The 21,714-nt window shown below is 35.6% G+C and overlaps 1 protein-coding gene across 1 annotated transcript in view; it reads left to right on the forward strand.

The window, feature by feature from the left end:
* Positions 1 to 21,714, forward strand: part of LOC135203590 (uncharacterized) — a 120,336-nt gene that overhangs the window by 4,948 nt on the left and 93,674 nt on the right. The window contains exon 2 of the mRNA XM_064233375.1: positions 6,068 to 6,138. Within this exon, the coding sequence (XP_064089445.1) occupies positions 6,088 to 6,138 (51 nt within the window). The 5' untranslated portion in view covers positions 6,068 to 6,087. The remainder of the gene's footprint in view (positions 1 to 6,067; positions 6,139 to 21,714) is intronic.

A 21,714-nucleotide genomic window follows, 5' to 3' on the forward strand; every position in this document is an offset into this window, starting at 1 on the left:
TCCCTGGTTGGTTTCAATCTGAGGGTCCACACCAGGGCTCCTGATCCCTCACATACCTGTTACCACAAGGGCCCGTGCTAGTGTAAACAAACTTTGAAAAAACTATTCAATTTATTACACCCTAGTAAAATTTACCCCGAGAGAAAAGAGGAAAAACGATATTTTGTCATGAGTCCTTAGACAGTTGCACAACCACCAGTTCTGAATATAGCCTACTCACAGAATACACAGCTGTTACTATATCTTTGTATCTTTAGTCTATCAACAGTTCTAACTGTAGTCAGTGAGTCCACATGATTTACTCTGACATTTTATTCGGGGTACGTTAACTACATTAAATATAAGAATCATACCAACAGTCCAACTCTTGTATAAGAGAGGAATGCATTTCTATCTTGAGTCGTTTCGTCAGCCTAAATACTGACTCATGAAAATAAAAATCACAAAAACAGAACCATTAACCGGAAACTGTTTCAGTATTATATTTATTCAGGGACGATAAAACAAATAAAATCTCATTCCAAAAACCCTACTTGAAATAAGTCTTAACACATTGGGATAATCGATAAATCAGAGTCCAAACCTAAAAGTAAAATGAAGTGTCACAGGGACATTTTCGAAGTTTACCTTCGATCAGAAAAGTCATTAATGGAGGCACGTGTGTCACTGCTTTATAAAATATCAGAGATCTAACAAACGCACTACTGCCTCTCTCTGAGAACAAAACTCGTAATTCAACTACTTTCTTGAAACCAGTTTTACGAAAATGGCCCACCTGTGGGACCAAACGCGGGTCAATAAGAAGGAGGACCTTCAAAATAACACGGATGGAGATTAATTTTCTTTACTGCCAAAAACCAAACAATTACTATAGTGATCATTACAGCTAAAGAATGACTATAGTGATCATTACTGTCACTTCTTTACTCACTTAATATTGAGCATTTCCCATTGTATTTTCATAATGCAATCGTGCGAACTTGACACAACACAATCCTGATTAACGTTAAATGACACAGGGAACACGAAGTTGCCTTTTGAAGAGCTAGTCAACTGTAGAACATATTCAACTCTTGCATTCCCAATTCACTGCAATTTGTAATTCTTAAGGTAAAGGCATCCTCCCCATCATATAGTACGAAATGCAGCAGATAAACTAATCATCAGGTTCTCTATATAACCAAAACATTTTCTGCTCATGCGATGCTTCATGCAGGACACTTATCTCATACTTACATTTCACGAAAAGGAGAGACCAGCCAGACAAAATGTCAAGGATTGACCAAAGATTGCCCAACACTTTGGCCAAGGGTAGTGTTTTGAAAAGGTTATATATCCTCAATGGGCTACAAATTGATTTTATATAAAACTCCTGCACTATTTTTAGTTGTTGGATACATTTATCAAGTGTGACTAATATACTGATAATTTTCTTTTGAAATTTCATATGCCATTTTCCATGTGCTTCAATTTTGTTACCAGTATTCAAATATACACATACAGAGACACTGTACGTGCAGAAATACACCATATAATTTTTTAACTACATACCTAAAGAATTAAGCACGATTGTGTACATACGTATTTTTATATTTGTGGCATATTTACCGATTAAATGTGACAAAAACATGAAAGGCAATGTTCAACACCTAGTTATATTAATAATTTGTACGCATGAAAAACGTAACCGAAATTTTCCCCCCATTATTTTAAGGTAGCCATGCCTACTATTGTAAGTAACAAACTTCGTACTAAAAACTGGCGTTATTGACCTTCATGTTTACTGACATCTAACATAAACAATGTCTTGAATGTAGTATACCAAAAAATATTTCTAAAGAGACTTATTCATTAAATCATCATTATCTAAACCCTTATTTATTGTTTGACATGATATGCCTCCTAGCTTCTGAACCATGATAAGGGCAGTTCATGCAAGGGCTAAATTCATGAATGACTTCACTAGGCAAGTTCCCAAGAAAAGCAAAATACCTTTGGAAACAACATTCAGTGTTATCGTTTCAGATACAAAGATTTCCTTCAGACTTCCTTACATGTCATGTCCATCACCTAAACGGGCACAAATATTTTCGGAAAACGTAAACACCTGAAAAGAGGAAAATTGACTATCAATTGAAACTTTTGTCAGGGTGCAATTCTAAATTAACAGAAAAGCCTTCAGATCCAAGTACCACATCACACAGAACTGTCAAATGTTGAAGAATCCAGTGAAATGTCCAAAATAAGATCCATAAAACTCAAGTAACACGAAACTGGAAAAAAATTGTGTCAAAATATAAAGAACAATTCCAAAAATGACCTGTGCGTCACTATAACAAAGAGGAAACAGTGAACTGACTTGGAAGAATTTCTTTGATCACATTTTGGTTGGCTGTATTTAAATATGCTATATGGGTCTGTAACAAACAGTGAACTGTTATCGAACCCCTTAAACTCGCTGGCTGGTACTTTTTCCAAGGCAATCCCAAGATAAATTGAAAGAGCATATGCTAATAACACCTGAAAATGGTGCCAATGACTGCAACAATCGGGAGCCAGCAATTGTGGAAAGCACTTTTTTTTTTCATCAAATTCTTAGAGACCATTCCAGTGCTCATTCAGAGTTTTGTTAAGTGCTCAGGCAACATTCAGTTGAGAAAGATTCTGATACTTACAAAAAGTACAAGATTTCACTCCTCATTCAAAATCCATTACTTTCTTCAAAATAGTTTGTTTCACCAATGTCAAATTGAAAAAGATCTAAACCATTTACACACAGCTGGAAAGTATTTGATAATTATTGCGAATATCACAACAACTCAATTTGTGACAAACAAACTGGTGCCATTCACCTATGAAAGGAGAAGAGTTCAATGTTCATTTTGGAATACAAATGACAAAAAAAAAAAAATGCCAACTGAGGATTGGATACAGTTTCAAATCACTGAACGGCAATAATTCAGCATTTTTATGCAAGGATATTTACTACTGTAAATCCATAGACTTCCTATCTTATTCAATATGTATGTCTCTTTAAAGCATTCTTTTATGGATAAAATTCACAAAACAAGTTCAAGTCCATACAATGCAAAGTGAGTATTGATGCAAACCATTGACACATAATCCCATCAAAAGATGGAATGCAAATATGCGAATATTTTATTATTTTTTTAAACCAAATAATTCATGAATTTCACCATAAAACTTTGTGACATATTCCAGACATGACGGTCAATATAAAATAAAAATAAACGGAAACTATACTTGAAAATTTCAACATAATCTTTTAGAAAAAAAAATAAAAAATAAAAACAAACAAACAAATGAACACTAAATCTAGCTGGCTTACTCATCCAAGGTTAAAACTGGTACCAATAGTTGATCTCCGGCCATTCATGAGTTAAATCATTAGTAAGCCAGTCAATACACATGAAACTATATACCAACCAGACTGTACATACACACACACGCACACACACACACATACAGGGAGGTTGTGGTTGCTAGCATTATGTTGTCTCTACCTTAGCTCTAACCCACTACAGTGGGCTAACTGGCAATCCTGGGATTGAAAGGTATGATGTACCCATGATGGCCAACTTCTGGAGATCGCTAGCGAGTCAGGTGTCATAACCGCTAAACTATAACTTGAGTTACGTACAATGATCCTCGTGGTCCGGTGGTTACCTACCTTCCTGCACTGGTACGAGAGAAGGGGCGGAGGGTGGGGGGAAGAATAACTCCTGTTAAACGAAAAATCCACAGAACTTTTGCTGACCTCAGAGATGACTTATGTACCTGGTCGTTGGTCAAGTGTCGGTGGGGGAGGGGATGATTTGCTGAAAGTGACGATAGGTATGGGACTAACAGTCTCATCCCAAAAGGACATGGTGAGAGTTAGGTAAAGACTGCATGGAAACACATCCTTTTGAACGTAAAGCTCTAATGCTAAATAGTTTACATTTTATATATACCTATATATATATATATGCGTGTGTGTGTATGTGTGTATCTACATATATATATAATACATACTATATCTGTGTCTGTACATGCGTATTGTTTGTGTATATAATAGCAATATATATATATATATATATATATATATATATATATATGATATATATATATATATATATATATATATGTATTGATATATATATATATATATATATATATATATATATATATATATATATATTCATAATGTCAAAATGAAGAAAAGACAAACTAAGTTATAATAATTCGTCAGAGGCGAAAAACAATCGATCAAGAACCGTTAAAGCCGTAAAAGCCAAACAAGAAAAGAGCGTCGCCTTGACCGACATTATAATAATAAGTTCCCGGTGCGAATGGGAGCCAAGAGGTCTCTCTCTCTCTCTCTCTCTCTCTCTCTCTCTAAACAATGACCTCCAATGCATGAAAACTGCGTGTTGAAACATCTGAGAAGAAATCCATTGTGTGAGGAAGACAATTCCTTTCTAGAAATGCCGCTTTAACCTCGACTTCCTCCTCCTTCTGTCTTATTTAATTTTGTCGTGTGTGGTGTGAGAGTGCCCGCTTATGGGGGCGGGGGGAGGTTGGTGAGGAGGGGATGGGTAGGGGAGGAGATGGATCCCCAATGCTTAGGATGTTTTCCAGAAAGGCAAAAATGTCTTTGTATATAACACATATTTATACATATACAGTTTGCATATATATATATATCATATATATATATATATATATATATATATATATATATATATATATATATATATATATGTGTGTGTGTGTGTGTGTGTGTGTGTGTGTGAGTATTACAGATATTCACCCATACACCTCTACCAATCAAGACATGGTGATTTTTGTTTTCTAGAATACTCGGAGGTTGGCCGGTATTTTCGTACATCAAAAGGGAATTATGAAAAAAAAACTCGCCAAAATCGTTCAGACTGAGATTTGCGTACGCCAGAACACGCAACCTTTCAATTCTTCTATTAAATATAACCAATGAAATACTGGTGGTACAGAATGCAATTACAACGATCTCTTTGTAACTATTTCGGAATTTCGCGTCGTCATAATGTTACTGATTTTCGTGCATTAGGGTATAATGTACATTGCGTCTCTCTCTCTCTCTCTCTCTCGTTGTACCAGGCAATTCAGATTAGCAAAGTTAAGCAGTGTTGGGAATGGTCACTACCTGGATGGATGACCGGAGAGGGAAGCCAAAAACATCACTGTCTCAAAGGGAATCGGACTAGAAGTTACCCAGCTATTGGCCACCTGAGGTTTTGGGATGAAGGTGTGAGCCTCAGTCACTCTCATGTCTTGTTTAACTCGTCTGTCACACACGCACGCACGCAAGCACACAAACACACACAATCTATACAAATATATTATATATATATATATATATATATATATATATATATACATATATATAAATATATATATATATATTATATACTATATATATATATATATATATATATATATATATATATATATATATATATATATATATATATAAAGGTGCTCTTGCCAGTAAGGGATGTATCTTCACTATATATACTGTATAAGCGAATACCACAGGCAGAAGGTCATTACCAAAACGCGTTCTCCTGTTTATTCAGGTATCGTTTTCGGTGTGTGTGTGAATGAATAAATAAATATATATATATATATATATATATATATATGAATGTCTTTTACTGTAATACAACAGTATATATATATATGTATATATATATTATATATATATATATATATATATATATATATATCAAGTATAAAAGACCCATTAAAACACTCTGGCTTAAACCTAAGGACTATATTTCGGTGGACTAACTTCCACCCTTATCAAGTAGTGAATGACAGAAGAAGTTGCATTATATATAATATAATCGAATACCCTTATATAATGAAGTCACGTGCATCTACTGTGATTTTTAAACATATAATTATCTATATATACATATAGTATACACATATATATACATATATATTGTGTCAGCTTGTAAAACTAAGGGTACACAATTATCTAAATGTTTGCAACTAAAATTATTCTTTCTTTTTTTTTCAGACAAAGGATGAAAGAGACGGATGATGGGCACACGCTCTCCCAGGTCTGGTTATGGAGCTCAAATTGTACAGGTAAGATCTTGAACGTTACATGTTTGTTTATTTGTGAGTGTGCACATCTAAATCTTTTCGGTATGAAACAGTTTCCCTAGCTTGAGGTGGATCCAGACCACCTGTGAAGTAAAATTTACGCAAAACTACGCTTTTCTCTCTTATCTAGTAAACACTCTTGCTGCCTGTATGTTGAGGCCCTTACTTTCCATCTGCAAGCTCTCCATCCAACCATTTCTGGGTCTTCTACTCCTTCCTCTTAACACTTCTGAATTTGACACTCTTTTCACCTTCTCATCACTGTCCAGTCTTTACACACGATCATACCATCTCAGATTATTCTGAATCATCCTCCCAGCTATGTTATTCTTTTTATCACTCCTAAAGATCTCCACATTTGTCACCTTTTCAGTTCTTAATGCTTCATGGACTACACAGAAAGTCCATCTTTTCTGTAATTTGTATGAACGCCTACACGTTAATTCCATAAAGAAGTGGCTTGACTATCCTTTAATAATTAAAGTTTCTTCCCCTCATCTTGCACAATCCTTACTACTTTTCTTGACATGCCCCCTTTCTTGCATCCAGTCATCATCCATTCTGTTTACTACAAAATACTCTTATGAAGAAGTGACAATTCAACGTCTTTCATTCGTACCATCCATATTAACATTCACTGCTCCATCTTCATGGTTTTCATTTACCCTCACAACACATTTGCTCTTTAACTCTCCCCTCTTGCAAATATTTTGAAACCGTTTTAATAGTAACTGCAGTTTTTCTTTATTAACAAAATCATTGCTGTATGTACTTTGTAAATATCAACAAATCCTCAGCCCATTTATGAATCACTTTCTTATAGCACAACTTTGCACCTAAATGCTTTTAATGACGTCTTGCGTCGGTCTATCCACACAGGTATTGAACATCCACAAAGACATAAAACACACTCGTCTCAAACTCACTTTTGCAACAAATCACTCTCTCTCCCTCCCATCAATACCTTAATACTCTTGACTTTGAATGGCTCTCAACAATGTATCTTTTATACCTTACATTCTCAACTCGGTCAACATTGCCTATCTACTGATTCTATTTTCAGCTTCTTTTAGGTCCATGTATGGCACATCATTTTTACTTTTCGTTTTAAACTTCTCACAAAACTGTTCCACAAGTATTTAATCCAAACTCTCCAAATCTGTCTAAACCCCTAAAATTCTTCCCTTAAGCTTCCTTCTTTCACTTGTCTCACTTTCTTAATCAAAATCCTACCATCTAGTCTTCCTTATACACTAAGTAATGTTTTGTCCAAATAATTCCTAGTCATCTCCGTCACTTTATCTTTTATACAATAAAAGGATGATGCTTCTCACGTATTCCTATGGAACCTTTCCCTCACTCATGTCTTCCTGATTATCTTCTTAATCCTGATGTAAGCCTGCCCATGATCACCTCTTTCAAAAGCACCTGCACATAGAATAATCTTATTTCATTCAGTAAATCTTTTATTTCCTCACATCCTTTTTCGGTTTTTATTCCTTCATACTACTTTCCTATACCAGCAAATACTACCACCCATATGTCCTCATCATGGAATTTTAGACTCACCATCCACTCCCTCTTCCTCTGTCTTTAACCCATGTCCACAATTCAACCAACTCACTCCTAATATGATTATCTTGATTATAATGACACCCTTATTTTCAGCTTTAAATTTTGCTTCAATGAAGTAATCAAATAAACATAGTCACCCCCCATCTCATCACTACATTAATCCACCCATTTATACTTCCATTGGTTGGCAGTCTTCCTGACAAAACACGTAATACCCATTTCCTAGCTTTACACCTATTCAGCTCCCCCAACAAAACCACTCTGCTCTTCCCATGCCTTTCACTTTTGTTTCATTAAATGCCTAAACATTCAGTGCTCTTTCCTGTCATATATTCTTTTTATTCCCATTTGCACAACATCCACAATCCAAAGACCTAGTAATTGATCCACTCAACAGTTTGTGCACTATCAGTAGAGAGTAGAGGGCGTGGGGCTGCGTTTAAAGCCCAAGCCTGAAGCTCCTTGGTTTCTTTCACAGACACATACAACAAAGGGGATATTATCATTTTCTTTAAGTGACATCTTCCAGGAGTGAAAATTAGGATGCGACTGGCCTCGGCAGATGAATCCATAACCCTTTACTAGTTGTTTCTCTGCTCTGAGGTACAATATGTCTGTTGCATATATTGTACTGTATTGCACCAAACAGGCTAACCTGGCAAATGTGAATGTCGCTGGAACTCCAAAAGACTCATCATCCACCATTTAAAGTGTATTAGTTCTTCCCAAAATAGGATTCAAAACCCTATTCTAGGTGGCATCTGTCTTGGGATATTGTGCATTAAATTCAAAGCCATTGGTATTCTTTGGTCAGCATTATCAGGGTTCCGTGGCTTAGGCTATGACTCCGCGGTCAAAGTGAATTTTCATATGCATAACTTTTTATATTAATTGTACATCTATAAGTATGAATAACCTGAAGTATTCAGTTTTAATACCAACTTTAAGCCTGACAAACAACAAATTTTGCTTTCCTTTAGGCAACTTAGTATCTCTGAAACGACTCTAAGGTTTAGAAGCTTTTATTACCCATACGATTCCGGCTACTGGAACTAATAAGCCAGTTAATGTACAAATTACTTGGAATGAAAGCTGACATCCATACATATACTATACATATATATATATATATATATATATATATATTATATATATATATATATATATGTATGTATGTGTATGTAATTGTAACAGCTACAATGCCCTCTTAACTTTTCTTCGAATTTTTCGCGCTTTTTTGGATTCGGTTGTCACTACAAAGCCTTCAGATTCAAGTGCAACAAATTTGCAGTGATTGTGATGTCCGGTAGCTGGAAAAAGTGTGTATCTGGTAAAAAGAGACCAGTTGATTCCACACGCGCGCACACACACACACACACACACACACACACACACACACACACACATATATATATATATATATATATATATATATATATATATATATATATATATATAACACATAAAAGAACATGTGAGTTGTGTCATCAAGCAGCTGCATACTATATAATTACTTTGTAAAAAATGTCACCTTCCAGTATATCACAATATACAGAACTGTACTGAAACTCTGTCTAGTGAAAGTTCTTCCAGAAGAATTTCACAACATCTAATGGAAACTCAGCAGGTGCATAAACCATTTATTTACTCTTATGACCTGTCAGGTTTAATTGTGACTCATTGCCATTCCTGAGGACTGTTACAGCTTTAATTTAAGATCGTGGGAAATTATTAGTCAACGGCATATAGCACTCATGTAGCTCACGATGCAAACAATTCAAGAACAGGTCATTAACTAAGTAAAAGAGAATAATAACAATATTTCCTGATTAGAAAGGTAAATTCGCTTCCAATCTAGCCATCATTTGGACGGGTGACCACTAATTAAATTATATGTAGGCATAGAAGCCAGCCTGTGGGTGAGAGATCTCACCCTCGGAAAAAGCAGCGGACCTCAAGTCTAGTCTAGCTTGAAAGACAGTGGGTCACAATGCTCCTGAGTAAGCAACAATGATTTACAGCATACACTGGAGGATGGCTTGAGAGCATAGGCCGGTGGAATGGGCAACCATTTGGTCTCAACTAGCCCAGACTTGAAGAAGTCAAGGAAAAGATGACAGACCTTCAGACTCTTAAAGAGTGGGAAGTTCTTAGTCAGGAAACAAATAAAATTGACGCCATTACAAGGACTATCTCCTTTCCTTCCTTTTCCTTTTCATCCCAGGGGTCTTGACACGTTCAAGCAATTGCCCCTGCCGTCGGCCTTCTGATAAAAAAAAAAAAAAGGAAAGCTGACCTTGGCCAATAAGAACAAGTTCTTGTGCTACACTTATGGCTTCGGAGATAACTGATTGATCCACTCAGAAAGCCAAGCCATAATAGTGGCCAAGAATAGGCCATCTAAGCATATTATATGCACACGAGATTAACATAACTAGGAGAATATGATGATTGATCTATTCTTAGTTCTACTTTGTACCATCGTTCCTAGTGGTTTCCGCTTACAGGTCACGATTTAGCATTATTCTTTGTCTTTACCATTGAGGATAAACCTACCGATCTATTCTTAATCACTTTTTCACCTAGGCTGTCGGATGTGATTCCTAATCTATTCTTTACCAATTGCTATGAAAAACGATACTTTGTATTCGCTATCGCAGTCCTTCAGGATAATATTTATACATTACCATATTTAATCATAACTCACCTCAAACCAATAATAAATCATGTGTTCATGTTTTCGAAATCGAAAGGCTGTTGGAACAAAACCCCCGAGGCCTTCAAGCACCCCAGCCAAGAATGATGGAGTCAGGAGGGATAGTAGGATTGAGCCAAAGTGGTTGAATGACTGATTATATTCCTCTCACTAGTACTACAACAATTGGTTAACTCCCTGGAAAATAGTTATTTGCAATTATAATTGTAAAAAACTGAACTGATAGTTTCTTTTATAAAATTTACAACCATTCCACACGTACATTATTATAAATACAATAATTGCTAATGTATTTATGAAGCAAATAATTTTTAGGAAAACAAAAAATGTATAGTAAATTACATCCTTCCGGAGGAAGGCCACGTCCTTCACAAACACAAATGCATCGTTCGATCTCTCCATAACATTCGATAAGAAAACCAGGAGAGGGAAAAGTTACCCTCTTCATTCTGGCATTATAAAGGATGGAATATGATTTCAAGTCAAGAAAAAAGGGAGCAGGAAGAATCCTCTACAACTATGATATAAAGGAAAGGAAATTACCACATCCCGTAACTTGAGGATCAACAATTATTATTATTATTATTATTATTATTATTATTATTATTATTATTATTATTATTATTATTATTATTATCCAGCAGAAGAAACCCATTCTTGTGGCACAAGCCCACAGGGGCCACTGACTTGAAATGCAAGACTCCAAAGAATATGGTATTCCTTAGGAAGAAGTAAGAGGAAGTAAAAGGAAATACAGAAAGAAGAGACCCCGCTAATTAAAAAGGAGAAAAAATAAACTAAACAAACCAACAAATTGATAAAAATGTCACAAAATGCAAGGAATATAGAATTAGGGTAGTAATGTATTGCACTTTCGCTTGAACTTATAAAGTTCCTATTGCACGACTTCCTCTGGGAGGCTGTTCCAGAGTCCACCAATGTGAGGAATAAAGGACCTCTGGAACTGAGAAGTTCGACAGCGAGGCAAAACATTGACTGCTTATTGGTGCTGCTGTCAAGCGAATCTGGTTGATCTCTCTCGGCAGGTAGAGAGGATCAGGGATCAACTGTGAATGTGAAAGATAGCTGTTGAAATACAACAGAATTTTTTTTTCGGTGCCTTCAGGAATGATGTTATTCTTGTCAGCTATATAATTTATAGTTAAGTTCCCCTATTCTCTAAATACCCATAGACTGCTTCACAGTTAGTATCCAGAATACCATCAAAATTGAAGATAGACGTTCAGCCTTGGCGGAGATTTTAGGTCTTCGAGCTATTCCATTACTATTAGTTTTCCACTGACAAGACTTCATGGTTTCTTCGATTTCAGAATCAACTTCACCTCCCCAACCCCACATTTTAGTTTTCTGTAAAAGAAAACTATTGAGATGGCTTTTTGTCTATCCTTCCGCCCTCAGATCCTAAAACCAACAGAGGCTAGAGGGCTGCAAAGTTGGTATGTTGATCATCCACCCTCTAATCATCAAACGTACCAAATTGCATCCCTCTATCATCAGTAGTTTCTATTTTATTTTAAGATTAAAGTTAGCCATATTCGTGCGTCTGGCAACGCAATAGGTCCCAACAACACAAGCCACCGCAAGGCTTGTCGATGAAAAGTTTCATGGGTCGCGGCTGTGAATTTCATGAGCCGTGACTTAAGAGTTTCATACGGCATTATACGCTGTACAAAAAACTCAATTGCGCCGAAGAACCTTCTGCGCATTTTTTTTTCTTGTTTTCTTTCTTTTTTTTCTTTCAGTTGACCCTGAATAGATATGGACACAGAATTAGCCGTTCCAAGGACATTTGGGAAAAGATATCTGTGTTAAATCATCTGGAATGAAGGAAAATTCTATTTTCACTTCGTGCCTTTCAGCAATCAAGGTCTCGGTTAAAAAAACACATATCCATGGCAGTGGTTTTCGTTCAATTTCAGTGTCAACCGGTAATATTTCTTCTTCTATCGGACCATTATCTTTTTCCCCAAAGGGCGACATAACATCTGTTCCTCAATGTGATCTCAGGAAATCTGGAGGATGGTGATGCAGCATCAGCCCCTTTAGATGCTGAGGTTTGATTTTTAGCTTTTCTCAGACACTCTCTCTCTCTTTCTTGGGTTCTTGTTTCTGATCGTAATCCATTACTACTGAGGTTGACAAATATTTTAAGGATTGGAGTTATGGATAAGGTTGCTAGTCCATGTCACCAAAAAATGTCAAGGAAGAGTAGGTACCACCAATCTACCTATGGGAGTAGCTGCCTATTTGTTGTGCGAGTACATTGAGGCAAATTATGCCAGTTGAAATTCCTCTCCTGTTTCATCCTATTCCAATTTCAATTAGGAGCTGGGTCCGTTTTCCAGTGTATACTTATTAGCAAATTTCTTTCAAAATGGCACCTAAAAAATATTGAAGTGCAATGTTTATTTAGACCCAACACAACTGACTAAGTACCAAGTACCTTGTACACTCCTTGGTTCGACATACTTGACACACACACACACACACACACACATATATATATATATATATATATATATATATATATATATATGTGTGTGTATATATATATATATATATATATATATATATATATATATATATACACACACACACCATATATAATATATATACTATATATTATATATATATAGAATATATAGCAAATACCAAGGAAAAGAGTCAGAAATCCAAGCGCTTTCATCTTTACTAAGACATTGTCAAGGAACGAATGAAATACAGTTGGAGAGAAAGTTATCAGGTAAACAACAAGATCAAGAATACCAGATGGTTAATTGTCAAAAGGGTAAAAATTAAAGAGATAATCCAGGATTATCGGATATCACACGGTCACAAACCAAAACATAGATTTAACCCTAGCAGAAACTACAAAGTATCTTTACATTCCAAAACATGGAAAAACTGAAAATATTAATTTTTTTGCTTATATTTATCTACAACTTTTTTTCATTACGAAGGCATCAAGTTTAAATAAACCAAGACTTCAATTTAGAACATTTACATTATTTGACTTGATGAAACAAGATTCTATGATATTCCTTTTAACTGTGTCATTACATGGGATTAAGGCTCTTGGTTAACTCCAGTTAATAGGATGGTCTAAATCTCTCATATGTACTAATAATGCATTCGATATTTGCTCAGTTCTCACAGAATATTGGTGCTGTTTGAGACGTTGTGAAAGGGATTTACCGGTTTGTCCGTAATAGACTTTATCACACTTTTTACAAGGAATTTCATATATGCAGCCAGGAAGATCTTTAGGAGATATATATATATATATTATGATATATATATCTATATATATATATATATATATATATATATATATATATATATATATATATATATATATATATACACGTATCATTCAATATCGCTGCTTGAGAGATTTGCAAATGATGAAATAAGAAGGGCAGGCTTAGTAAAGATGACAGAAGTAATAAGAGAGTCATGATTGAATTAGTATGGCCATGTGTTGAGGATGGATGACGAGGAGGGAAGGAGTGAGGAGAGAGAGTTTGGGAGGAACCAAATCAAACCCGGGAGAGAAGCATCCCGTTCTCAGCTCCTAGAAAATTTTGTAAGTGGGGAACTTGTCGCTAAAAGACAAAAAACCACAGGAATGAAAGACTTACATCAACTTACAGTGAATTTCACTGCTTATCAATAATGGGTCGATTGACTGGCTGGCTGACTGACTGATTGGTTGCTGCCAGAACCCCCAAATTTCAGGGGCTCAATTATTATCTATTCACATGGAACGAGCACACCAAAGGGGCCATTGACTCGAAATTCAACCTTCCAAAGAATATTGGTTTCATCTCCACTGCGGACCAAACACTGCAGCCATAACTGATCTGATCCAGAGCCGGGGATTTGTCATCGCCCTGGTGTACGTAGACGCTACCCGCGACATCTGAGTGGCATGCCACGACACTTAAGCAATATACCAATAATGAGAAATTTGTACGGGAAAAAATATATCTAGCGACAACACAGATTACATGATGTGCATTTCGTCGATGATCTAGGAATACGTGAATTAATTCATGGGAATTTTGAATGGAAAACGTGTTATATTTGGTATCGCTACGAGAAATTTAGTTATGTTTCTACGTGCCCCTATGAACTTTTACGGAAATAAAGATATCTGAGACACGCAAGTGGAATCCCATAACCGATCGAAATTAATGTTTATGGAAAAATTATATCACATTTGGCATTTCTGAAAAAGAAAAAATGACAAGTTCTTTTACTTGCAACGATTCAAATTTAATTACTTTTCCGTCCAACGACTGTAACTGGATAACTTACACGCAACTAAGATAGAGCGAGTTGCGCGCGCAAAAACTTTTTTATGCAACAACCCAAATTTCGTGACTTTTTCGTTCACCAACAGAAATTGACAAAGACTTGAATAAAAGTTTCCAAACCACCTGAGACCTGACGAGCGACACAAGGAAAGCCTCCAGACCACCAAAGAAGCAGGTCTGGATCGAACGCCATCTGTCCAAGACTCCTCCTCTCGATTTCGGACAGGGAAACGTCACACGGAATGAGGAGTGTGAAGGGTGACAAGGGGGTGACATTCCAGCAAAATGCATAGTCATCCTCGAATTAACGAGTTGATGCCTCGGTGTCGCAGGTGTGGCCGCTTATTTCCACAAAATGACTTTCCGGGCGGAGACGATCTTGCGATGAAGCTTTTCAGACCAGGCGCCTCCCTCACCTTGGATACCAGCTGACAGAAGTTTGTTATTTTCATTAATTTATTTCGTTTTGGTGAGGAACCGAGCATAGCAGTCTCAGAATCGACAGAGAGAGAGAGAGAGAGAGAGAGAGAGAGAGTGAGAGAGAGAGCAGTTCATCTACCTTCTTAAGGGAGAGAGAGAGAGAGACCTTACAGACCTTACCTTACAGACCTTACATCTTGTTCGGGTTGCCCCAGGTCCCTCAGTGTGAGGCACCTCTAATGTCTACCAGAGAGTTGCTAGTACATCTTCCGGTATATTTTGCATCTTCCAATCTTGGATGGTCTGGGATGCAGTTTAGATATTTGTCGAGCTTATTCTTAAACACATCTACGCTCACTCCTGATATATTCCTCAGATGAGCTGGCAACGCATTGAATAGACGCTGCATTATCGATGCTGGTGCGTAGTGGATTAATGTCCTGTGTGCTTTCCTTATTTTTCCTGGTATAGTTTTGGGCACTATTAATCTACCTCTGCTTGTTCTTTCTGATATTTTAGTTATCCATGATATTTTCTGCTATTCCTTCTATCTGTTTCCATGCCTGAATTATCATGTAGCGTTCTCTTCTCCTTTCTAGACTATATAATTTTAAGAATTGTAGTCTTTCCCAGTAGTCTAGGTCCTTAACTTCTTCTATTCTAGCTGTAAAGGACCTTTGTACACTCTCTATTTGTGCAATATCCTTTTGATAGTGTGGGTACCATATCATATTGCAATATTCAAGTGGACTACGAACATATGTTTTATAAAGCATAATCATGTGTTCAGCTTTTCTTGTTTTGAAGTGCCGTAACAACATTCCCATTTTTGCTTTGTACATTTTGCCAACAGAGTTGCTATTTGATCATTGCATAACATGTTCCTATTCATCATCACACCAAGGTCTTTAACTGCTTCCTTATTTGTGATGGTCTCATTATTAGGTCCCTTTTATGCATATAGCTTTCTTTCTCTGTCTCCATAATTTATTGATTCAAATTTATCAGAGTTAAATACCATCCTATTTACCTCTGCCCAATCATATACTTTGTTAAGGTCTCTTTGTAGAGCGTTCCTATCTTCATCACAAGTAATTTCTCTACTTATTCTTGTGTCATCTGCGAAACTACTCACTACCGAATCCTTAACATTATTGTCTATGTCTTCAATCATAATAACAAACAGTATTGCAGCTAACACCGTACCTTGCGGCACACCGGATATTACCTTGGCTTCATCCGATTTCTCGTCGTTTGCAATAACTATCTGTTTCTGTTGTGTAAAAATTCTTTTAACCATCTTCCTACTTTATCCACGATATTATTGTGTTTTCTAATTTTCTTCGCCAATATATTATGGTCTACTTTATCAAAAGCTTTTGCAAAGTCTAAATAAACCACATCTGTTTCATTTCCGCTTTTCATATTTTTGAATATGTTTTCACGGTGGACTAACAGTTGGGTTTGTGTACTTTTTCCGGGTACGAAACCATGTTGTCCTTTATTAAACAAATTATTTTTTATTAAATGTTTCATAATATTTTTCTTCATTACCCTTTCATACACTTTCATAATATGTGATGTTAGACTCACAGGCCTATAATTACTTGCCTCTAGTCTTGATCCACTTTTGAAGTAGGGGTAATATATGCTAATTTGTGCTCATCATATATCTTGCCTGTATCTACACTTTGTCTTAATAATATTGCAAGTGGCTTTGCGATAGAATGAACTACTTTCTTTAACAAAATAGCAGGAATTCCATCAGGCCCTGCAGCAGCTCCATTTTTAATTTCATTAATAGCCTGCACAATATCAGCTTCATTAATATCTATGTCAGCTAAATATTCACTATTTTCATCCCTTACTTCTATATCATTATCTTCATTATCTATTCTAGGGGTGAATTCTCTCTTATATCGTTCTGCCAGTATGTTGCAAATTTCCTTTTTTTCATTCGTTAATCTCCCTTCTTCAATTCTCAGAGGGCCTATTTCTATTCTTCTTTTATTCATCTTCTTCGCATATGAGTATAATAGTTTGGGGTTTTTGCTTGATATTTAATAGGGTTTTTTCTTCCAAGTCCCGTTTTCATTTTCTTTTGATTGTATAATCTTTTGTTCTGCATTTTCTATCTTACTTTTTAGTTCTTAATAACTTTCCATGCATTTTTTTCTTTTGCAAGACCTTTTTTCCACTTTCTGATTTTCTGGAACAAGATCCTTCTGTCTCTTGGTATGCATGAATGATGTTTACTTTTCTTCTTCGGTATATATTTTTCCACTATTATCTCCAATATTTTATATAATATCTCCGTATTTACCCTTATGTCATCACTTACGAAAATGTTATCCAATCTTTGTTTAATTCTTCATTAATTTCTGACCATTTTATATTTTTACTGTAGAAGTTGTATTTTCCATATCCTTCCCACTTTTTTCATTTCTTGCTTATCTCTATTTCACTTGCTTTGGAATGAACTGTTAATTCTATGACATTATGGTCTGAAATACTCGCATTATAAACTATTATTTCTTTAACATAATTCATCTCGTTCACAAATACTAGGTCTAAAGTATTTTCCTTTCTTGTTGGCAGGTGATTTATTTGTTGAATGTTGTATTCTAGTAGCATATCTAATAGCTTTTCAAATTGCCTCTTATCTTCTGCACTACTATTACTCTCTTTTTTATATGTATAAGTACAACCACAATCTCCTATTCGTTTCTTTCCATTCTACGAAGGGAAAGTTGAAGTCACCAGATAGGAGAATAGTCCAGTCCTTGTGATTTCTACATATATCATCCAATTTTCAATTATTAAGTCAAACTCTTTAGTATTAGGAGGTCTATATATTACTATGTTCATCAATTTTTCAGATTCAAATTCTACCGCTATTAGTTCACATTCTGAGTTACTATATTTCTCATATATTTTTCCTTGTTTTTTGTCTTTCCCATATATTGCGGTTCCCCTTGATTCCTATTTTTTCTATCTGATCTATAAGTTTGGAACCCTTTTATTTGATCATCATTCCCAGTCTCTTGGGAATACCAGGTTTCACTTATATTCATTATATCTATTTTCTTTTCATTTTGGGTTAGTTCTTCTAAGTACTCTATTTTTCTTTTTGAGTTACTCGTAACTAAACCCTGCGCATTCATCACTATGATGGTTTGCGTGTTTTCTCCTTCATTTAATACTGATAGTAATAAGGATTTTCCCCATGTCTCTTTCCGCTGTTCTGGTTATGTTGTTCTTTTTTTCATTTCCAGAAATTCTGACATTAAAAATCCAACTTTTCCATAATATTTGATCTTCTTCATCATAATTATTAATTTTGTGTCTGAATCTGCAATTTTCTCCGTTTCTCTGCAATATCCTCTTGCATAATAAATACAGTTATTATCTCTTGAGTAGAATTTCGGAGCTGATGCTTTGAAATTTTTTGCTGACACCTCTGCATATCTCATTGGTGGTTTGCTTTTCTCTTTTACCTGATTTCTCTCTTTATTTGTTTCTTTCTTATTTTGGATTTTATTACTTGGTTGGTTATTTATTTGATTATGATTCATGGCTACAGGGTGCATATATTTGCATTTTTTGTCGAACTTACATCCTTTTCCTTCTTTTAGGTTTTTACATATTTTTGGATGCAGATCTCTGCAATCATCCCCATATCCATCTAAGTATGCACATTTACCATATATTTCATAGTTTTGACATATCTTAGGATGTTTGTAGTAACATCTTTCTCCAAATCTGCAATTCCCTCTTTTCAAAAGGTTGCAGATTTTGTCTTTCTTGTCTATTTTTTCCTCTTTCCCGTCATTGTATAGATCTGGGTAGAGCCTCTTCGGGATTTGCTTTTCTGTTGTCATATCGTAATTTATTTCTTCGTAGGTATGCTGCTTTATTGGCCTCATATGTAGTATCAATGAGTATCTCTGCATCCATACTTTTATCTTGTTCTTTGTTTTCCTTATTTTTTTCTGTCATTTCATTTTGTTTACTTTTCTTCCGTTTTCCTCTTCTTCTTTTTCTTCTTCTTCTTCCTCTTCCTCTTCTTCTTCATCCTCAACTATTTGTACATTCAATCTTGATTTAATAACATTGTCTATCCATGATAGACATGTTGAACAAAAAATTCTTGTATCTTTTCTCAAATCTTGTATTACCTCAGCACACTGTGGATGGGTCGGAATGTTGCATGAAGAGAGAGAGAGCAGTTCATCTACCTTCTTAGGAGAGAGAGAGAGAGAGAGAGAGAGAGAGAGAGAGAGAGAGAGAGAGAGAGAGCAGTTCATCCCTTCTAGAGAGAGAGAGACAGAGAGAGAGACAGAGAGAGAGGGCAGTTCATCTACTTTCCTGAGAGAGAGAGAGAGAGAGAGAGAGAGAGAGAGAGAGAGCAGTTCATCTACCTTCTTGAGAGAGAGTTGAGAGAGAGAGAGAGAGAGAGAGAGAGAGAGAGAGAGAGCAGTTCATCTACCTTCTTAGGAGAGAGAGAGAGAGAGAGAGAGAGAGAGAGAGAGAGAGAGAGAGGATAGTTCATCTACTTTCCTGAGAGAGAGAGAGAGATAGAGTTCATCTACTTTCCTGAGAGAGAGAGAGAGAGAGAGAGCGGTTCATCTACCTTCTTAAGAGGGAAAGAGAAAGCAATTCATCTACTTTCTTGAGAGAGAGAGAGAGAGAGAGAGAGAGAGAGAGAGAGAGAGAGAGAGAGAGAGGTAACATAATAATGTAAAATCAGAAGGCCTCTCACTGAGTGACGTCAAACCTCATCCACATAGGCCAGGTAAATGATCCCGTGAACACAGAGGCCACAGATTGTGCCACTTCCTTAATGTGAAAGATGTTTAGATAATGTAGAAATAATCTTAAAACAAAATTCTTGAAATTATTTTACAATGATGGCTGTCGCCACGTTTTCTGGACAAACCTGGCAACTAAAATGGAAATACCTATGTAGCTCAAAATAAAAAATGCTTCTCGACTCCTACTTCTTTAGGCGTGACTTACAAAATACAGTTAATGCAAAAAATAAAAAAATACTGTTAGTCACAGGATATATTCATGGAGAAAAAAGTGGTTTTGACTATTTAAATGTTCTGAGCAACAGAAAATAAAAATAGAGCAATTTTAATTTGCTTCTTAATTGTGACATCTACTACGCATCTCTGCATTCCATGGAGCAAAGTAACACCTGGAAAGTGGCATAGCTTCTTTTGAATAATCGTACCCATCTCGGTTGCTTTACTGTCATAAAATCAGTAACGAAAAATCCACAAACAATACTCGACAGGTAACCTGAAGGAAGGGATACGTCGAAATTGATTAAAACACCGACGAAAAAAAAACAAGAAAATAAAAGTCACATACGATCAATAGCGACAGTGCGACGAAATGCTTACTCTAATGACATCATCAGATCACGACAGGAATGAGGCAGGTTACAATGGCCGGAAGGTCATCCCAGTGCTATTTTAAAAACGAATGATGTAAAATTCACCAGTAATCTTCTTTCATCTATTTAAGTCATTGATGTTGATAAATCAGTATATTTATACATCAATTTGTGATGAAATACCATTCACCTCAAATTTCATTTCAGTCCATTTACCCGAAATTTATTCGGTTCGAAAGGTTTCTTCGATCAAACTGCTGTCTATCCCAACACGATCAGCTAGTTAATTGTGAGATGCAACACATACACATACACACACACACACACACACACACACACATATATATATATATATATATATATATATATATATATATATATATATATATATTATTTATATATATATATATATATATATGATAAATAAGTTATCTTATGGGAGAGATGTAGAGAGAAAAACGAGAAAATAGCCAAGAACCTTAATTCTTCAGCATTTACAGTGCTTGATCAATACTAGCTGAAGTGCGTGGGCGACAAACACTTACGCATAGTATTTATCCTGCAACTTGAAAACAAAGTGCTTCCTCATTCCACCTGCAATAATAAAATCATTTGTTTAATCAATTACATGATGTAATAGGAATATCATATATAAATATATATATATATATATATATATATATATATATATATATATATATATATATATATAATTATCATATTACCAGCGTTGACTGCCGTAATCGTAACATTAGACGACATGAAAAAATACAATACAATACTGAGGCTGAAATTGAAAATAAAAAATCTCAGGATAAAAAACAAATGCACCCCGAATATTCACCAACTCTGGAATTAAAATTGCTTTTAACCAGACCAAAGGTAACCCACGCCGATGGCCAGCATCATGCCCAGGTCTGTGGCATGCCCCTTTTTTCTCAAACTCATACCCCTGCTATATATCGTCGTCTGCCTCCGTCTACTACTTTTTCTTTTCCTCTCTCTCTCTCTCTCCAGAGGGTAACCCCATCGGTATTTTTCCTTCTTTCTTTCTTTTTTCTATCTTTTTAATCTTTTTTTTTTTTCCTCCGTCCGTTTCTGCG

The sequence above is a fragment of the Macrobrachium nipponense genome, chromosome 36, assembly GCF_015104395.2.
Source record: "Macrobrachium nipponense isolate FS-2020 chromosome 36, ASM1510439v2, whole genome shotgun sequence".
NCBI lineage: Eukaryota > Metazoa > Arthropoda > Malacostraca > Decapoda > Palaemonidae > Macrobrachium > Macrobrachium nipponense.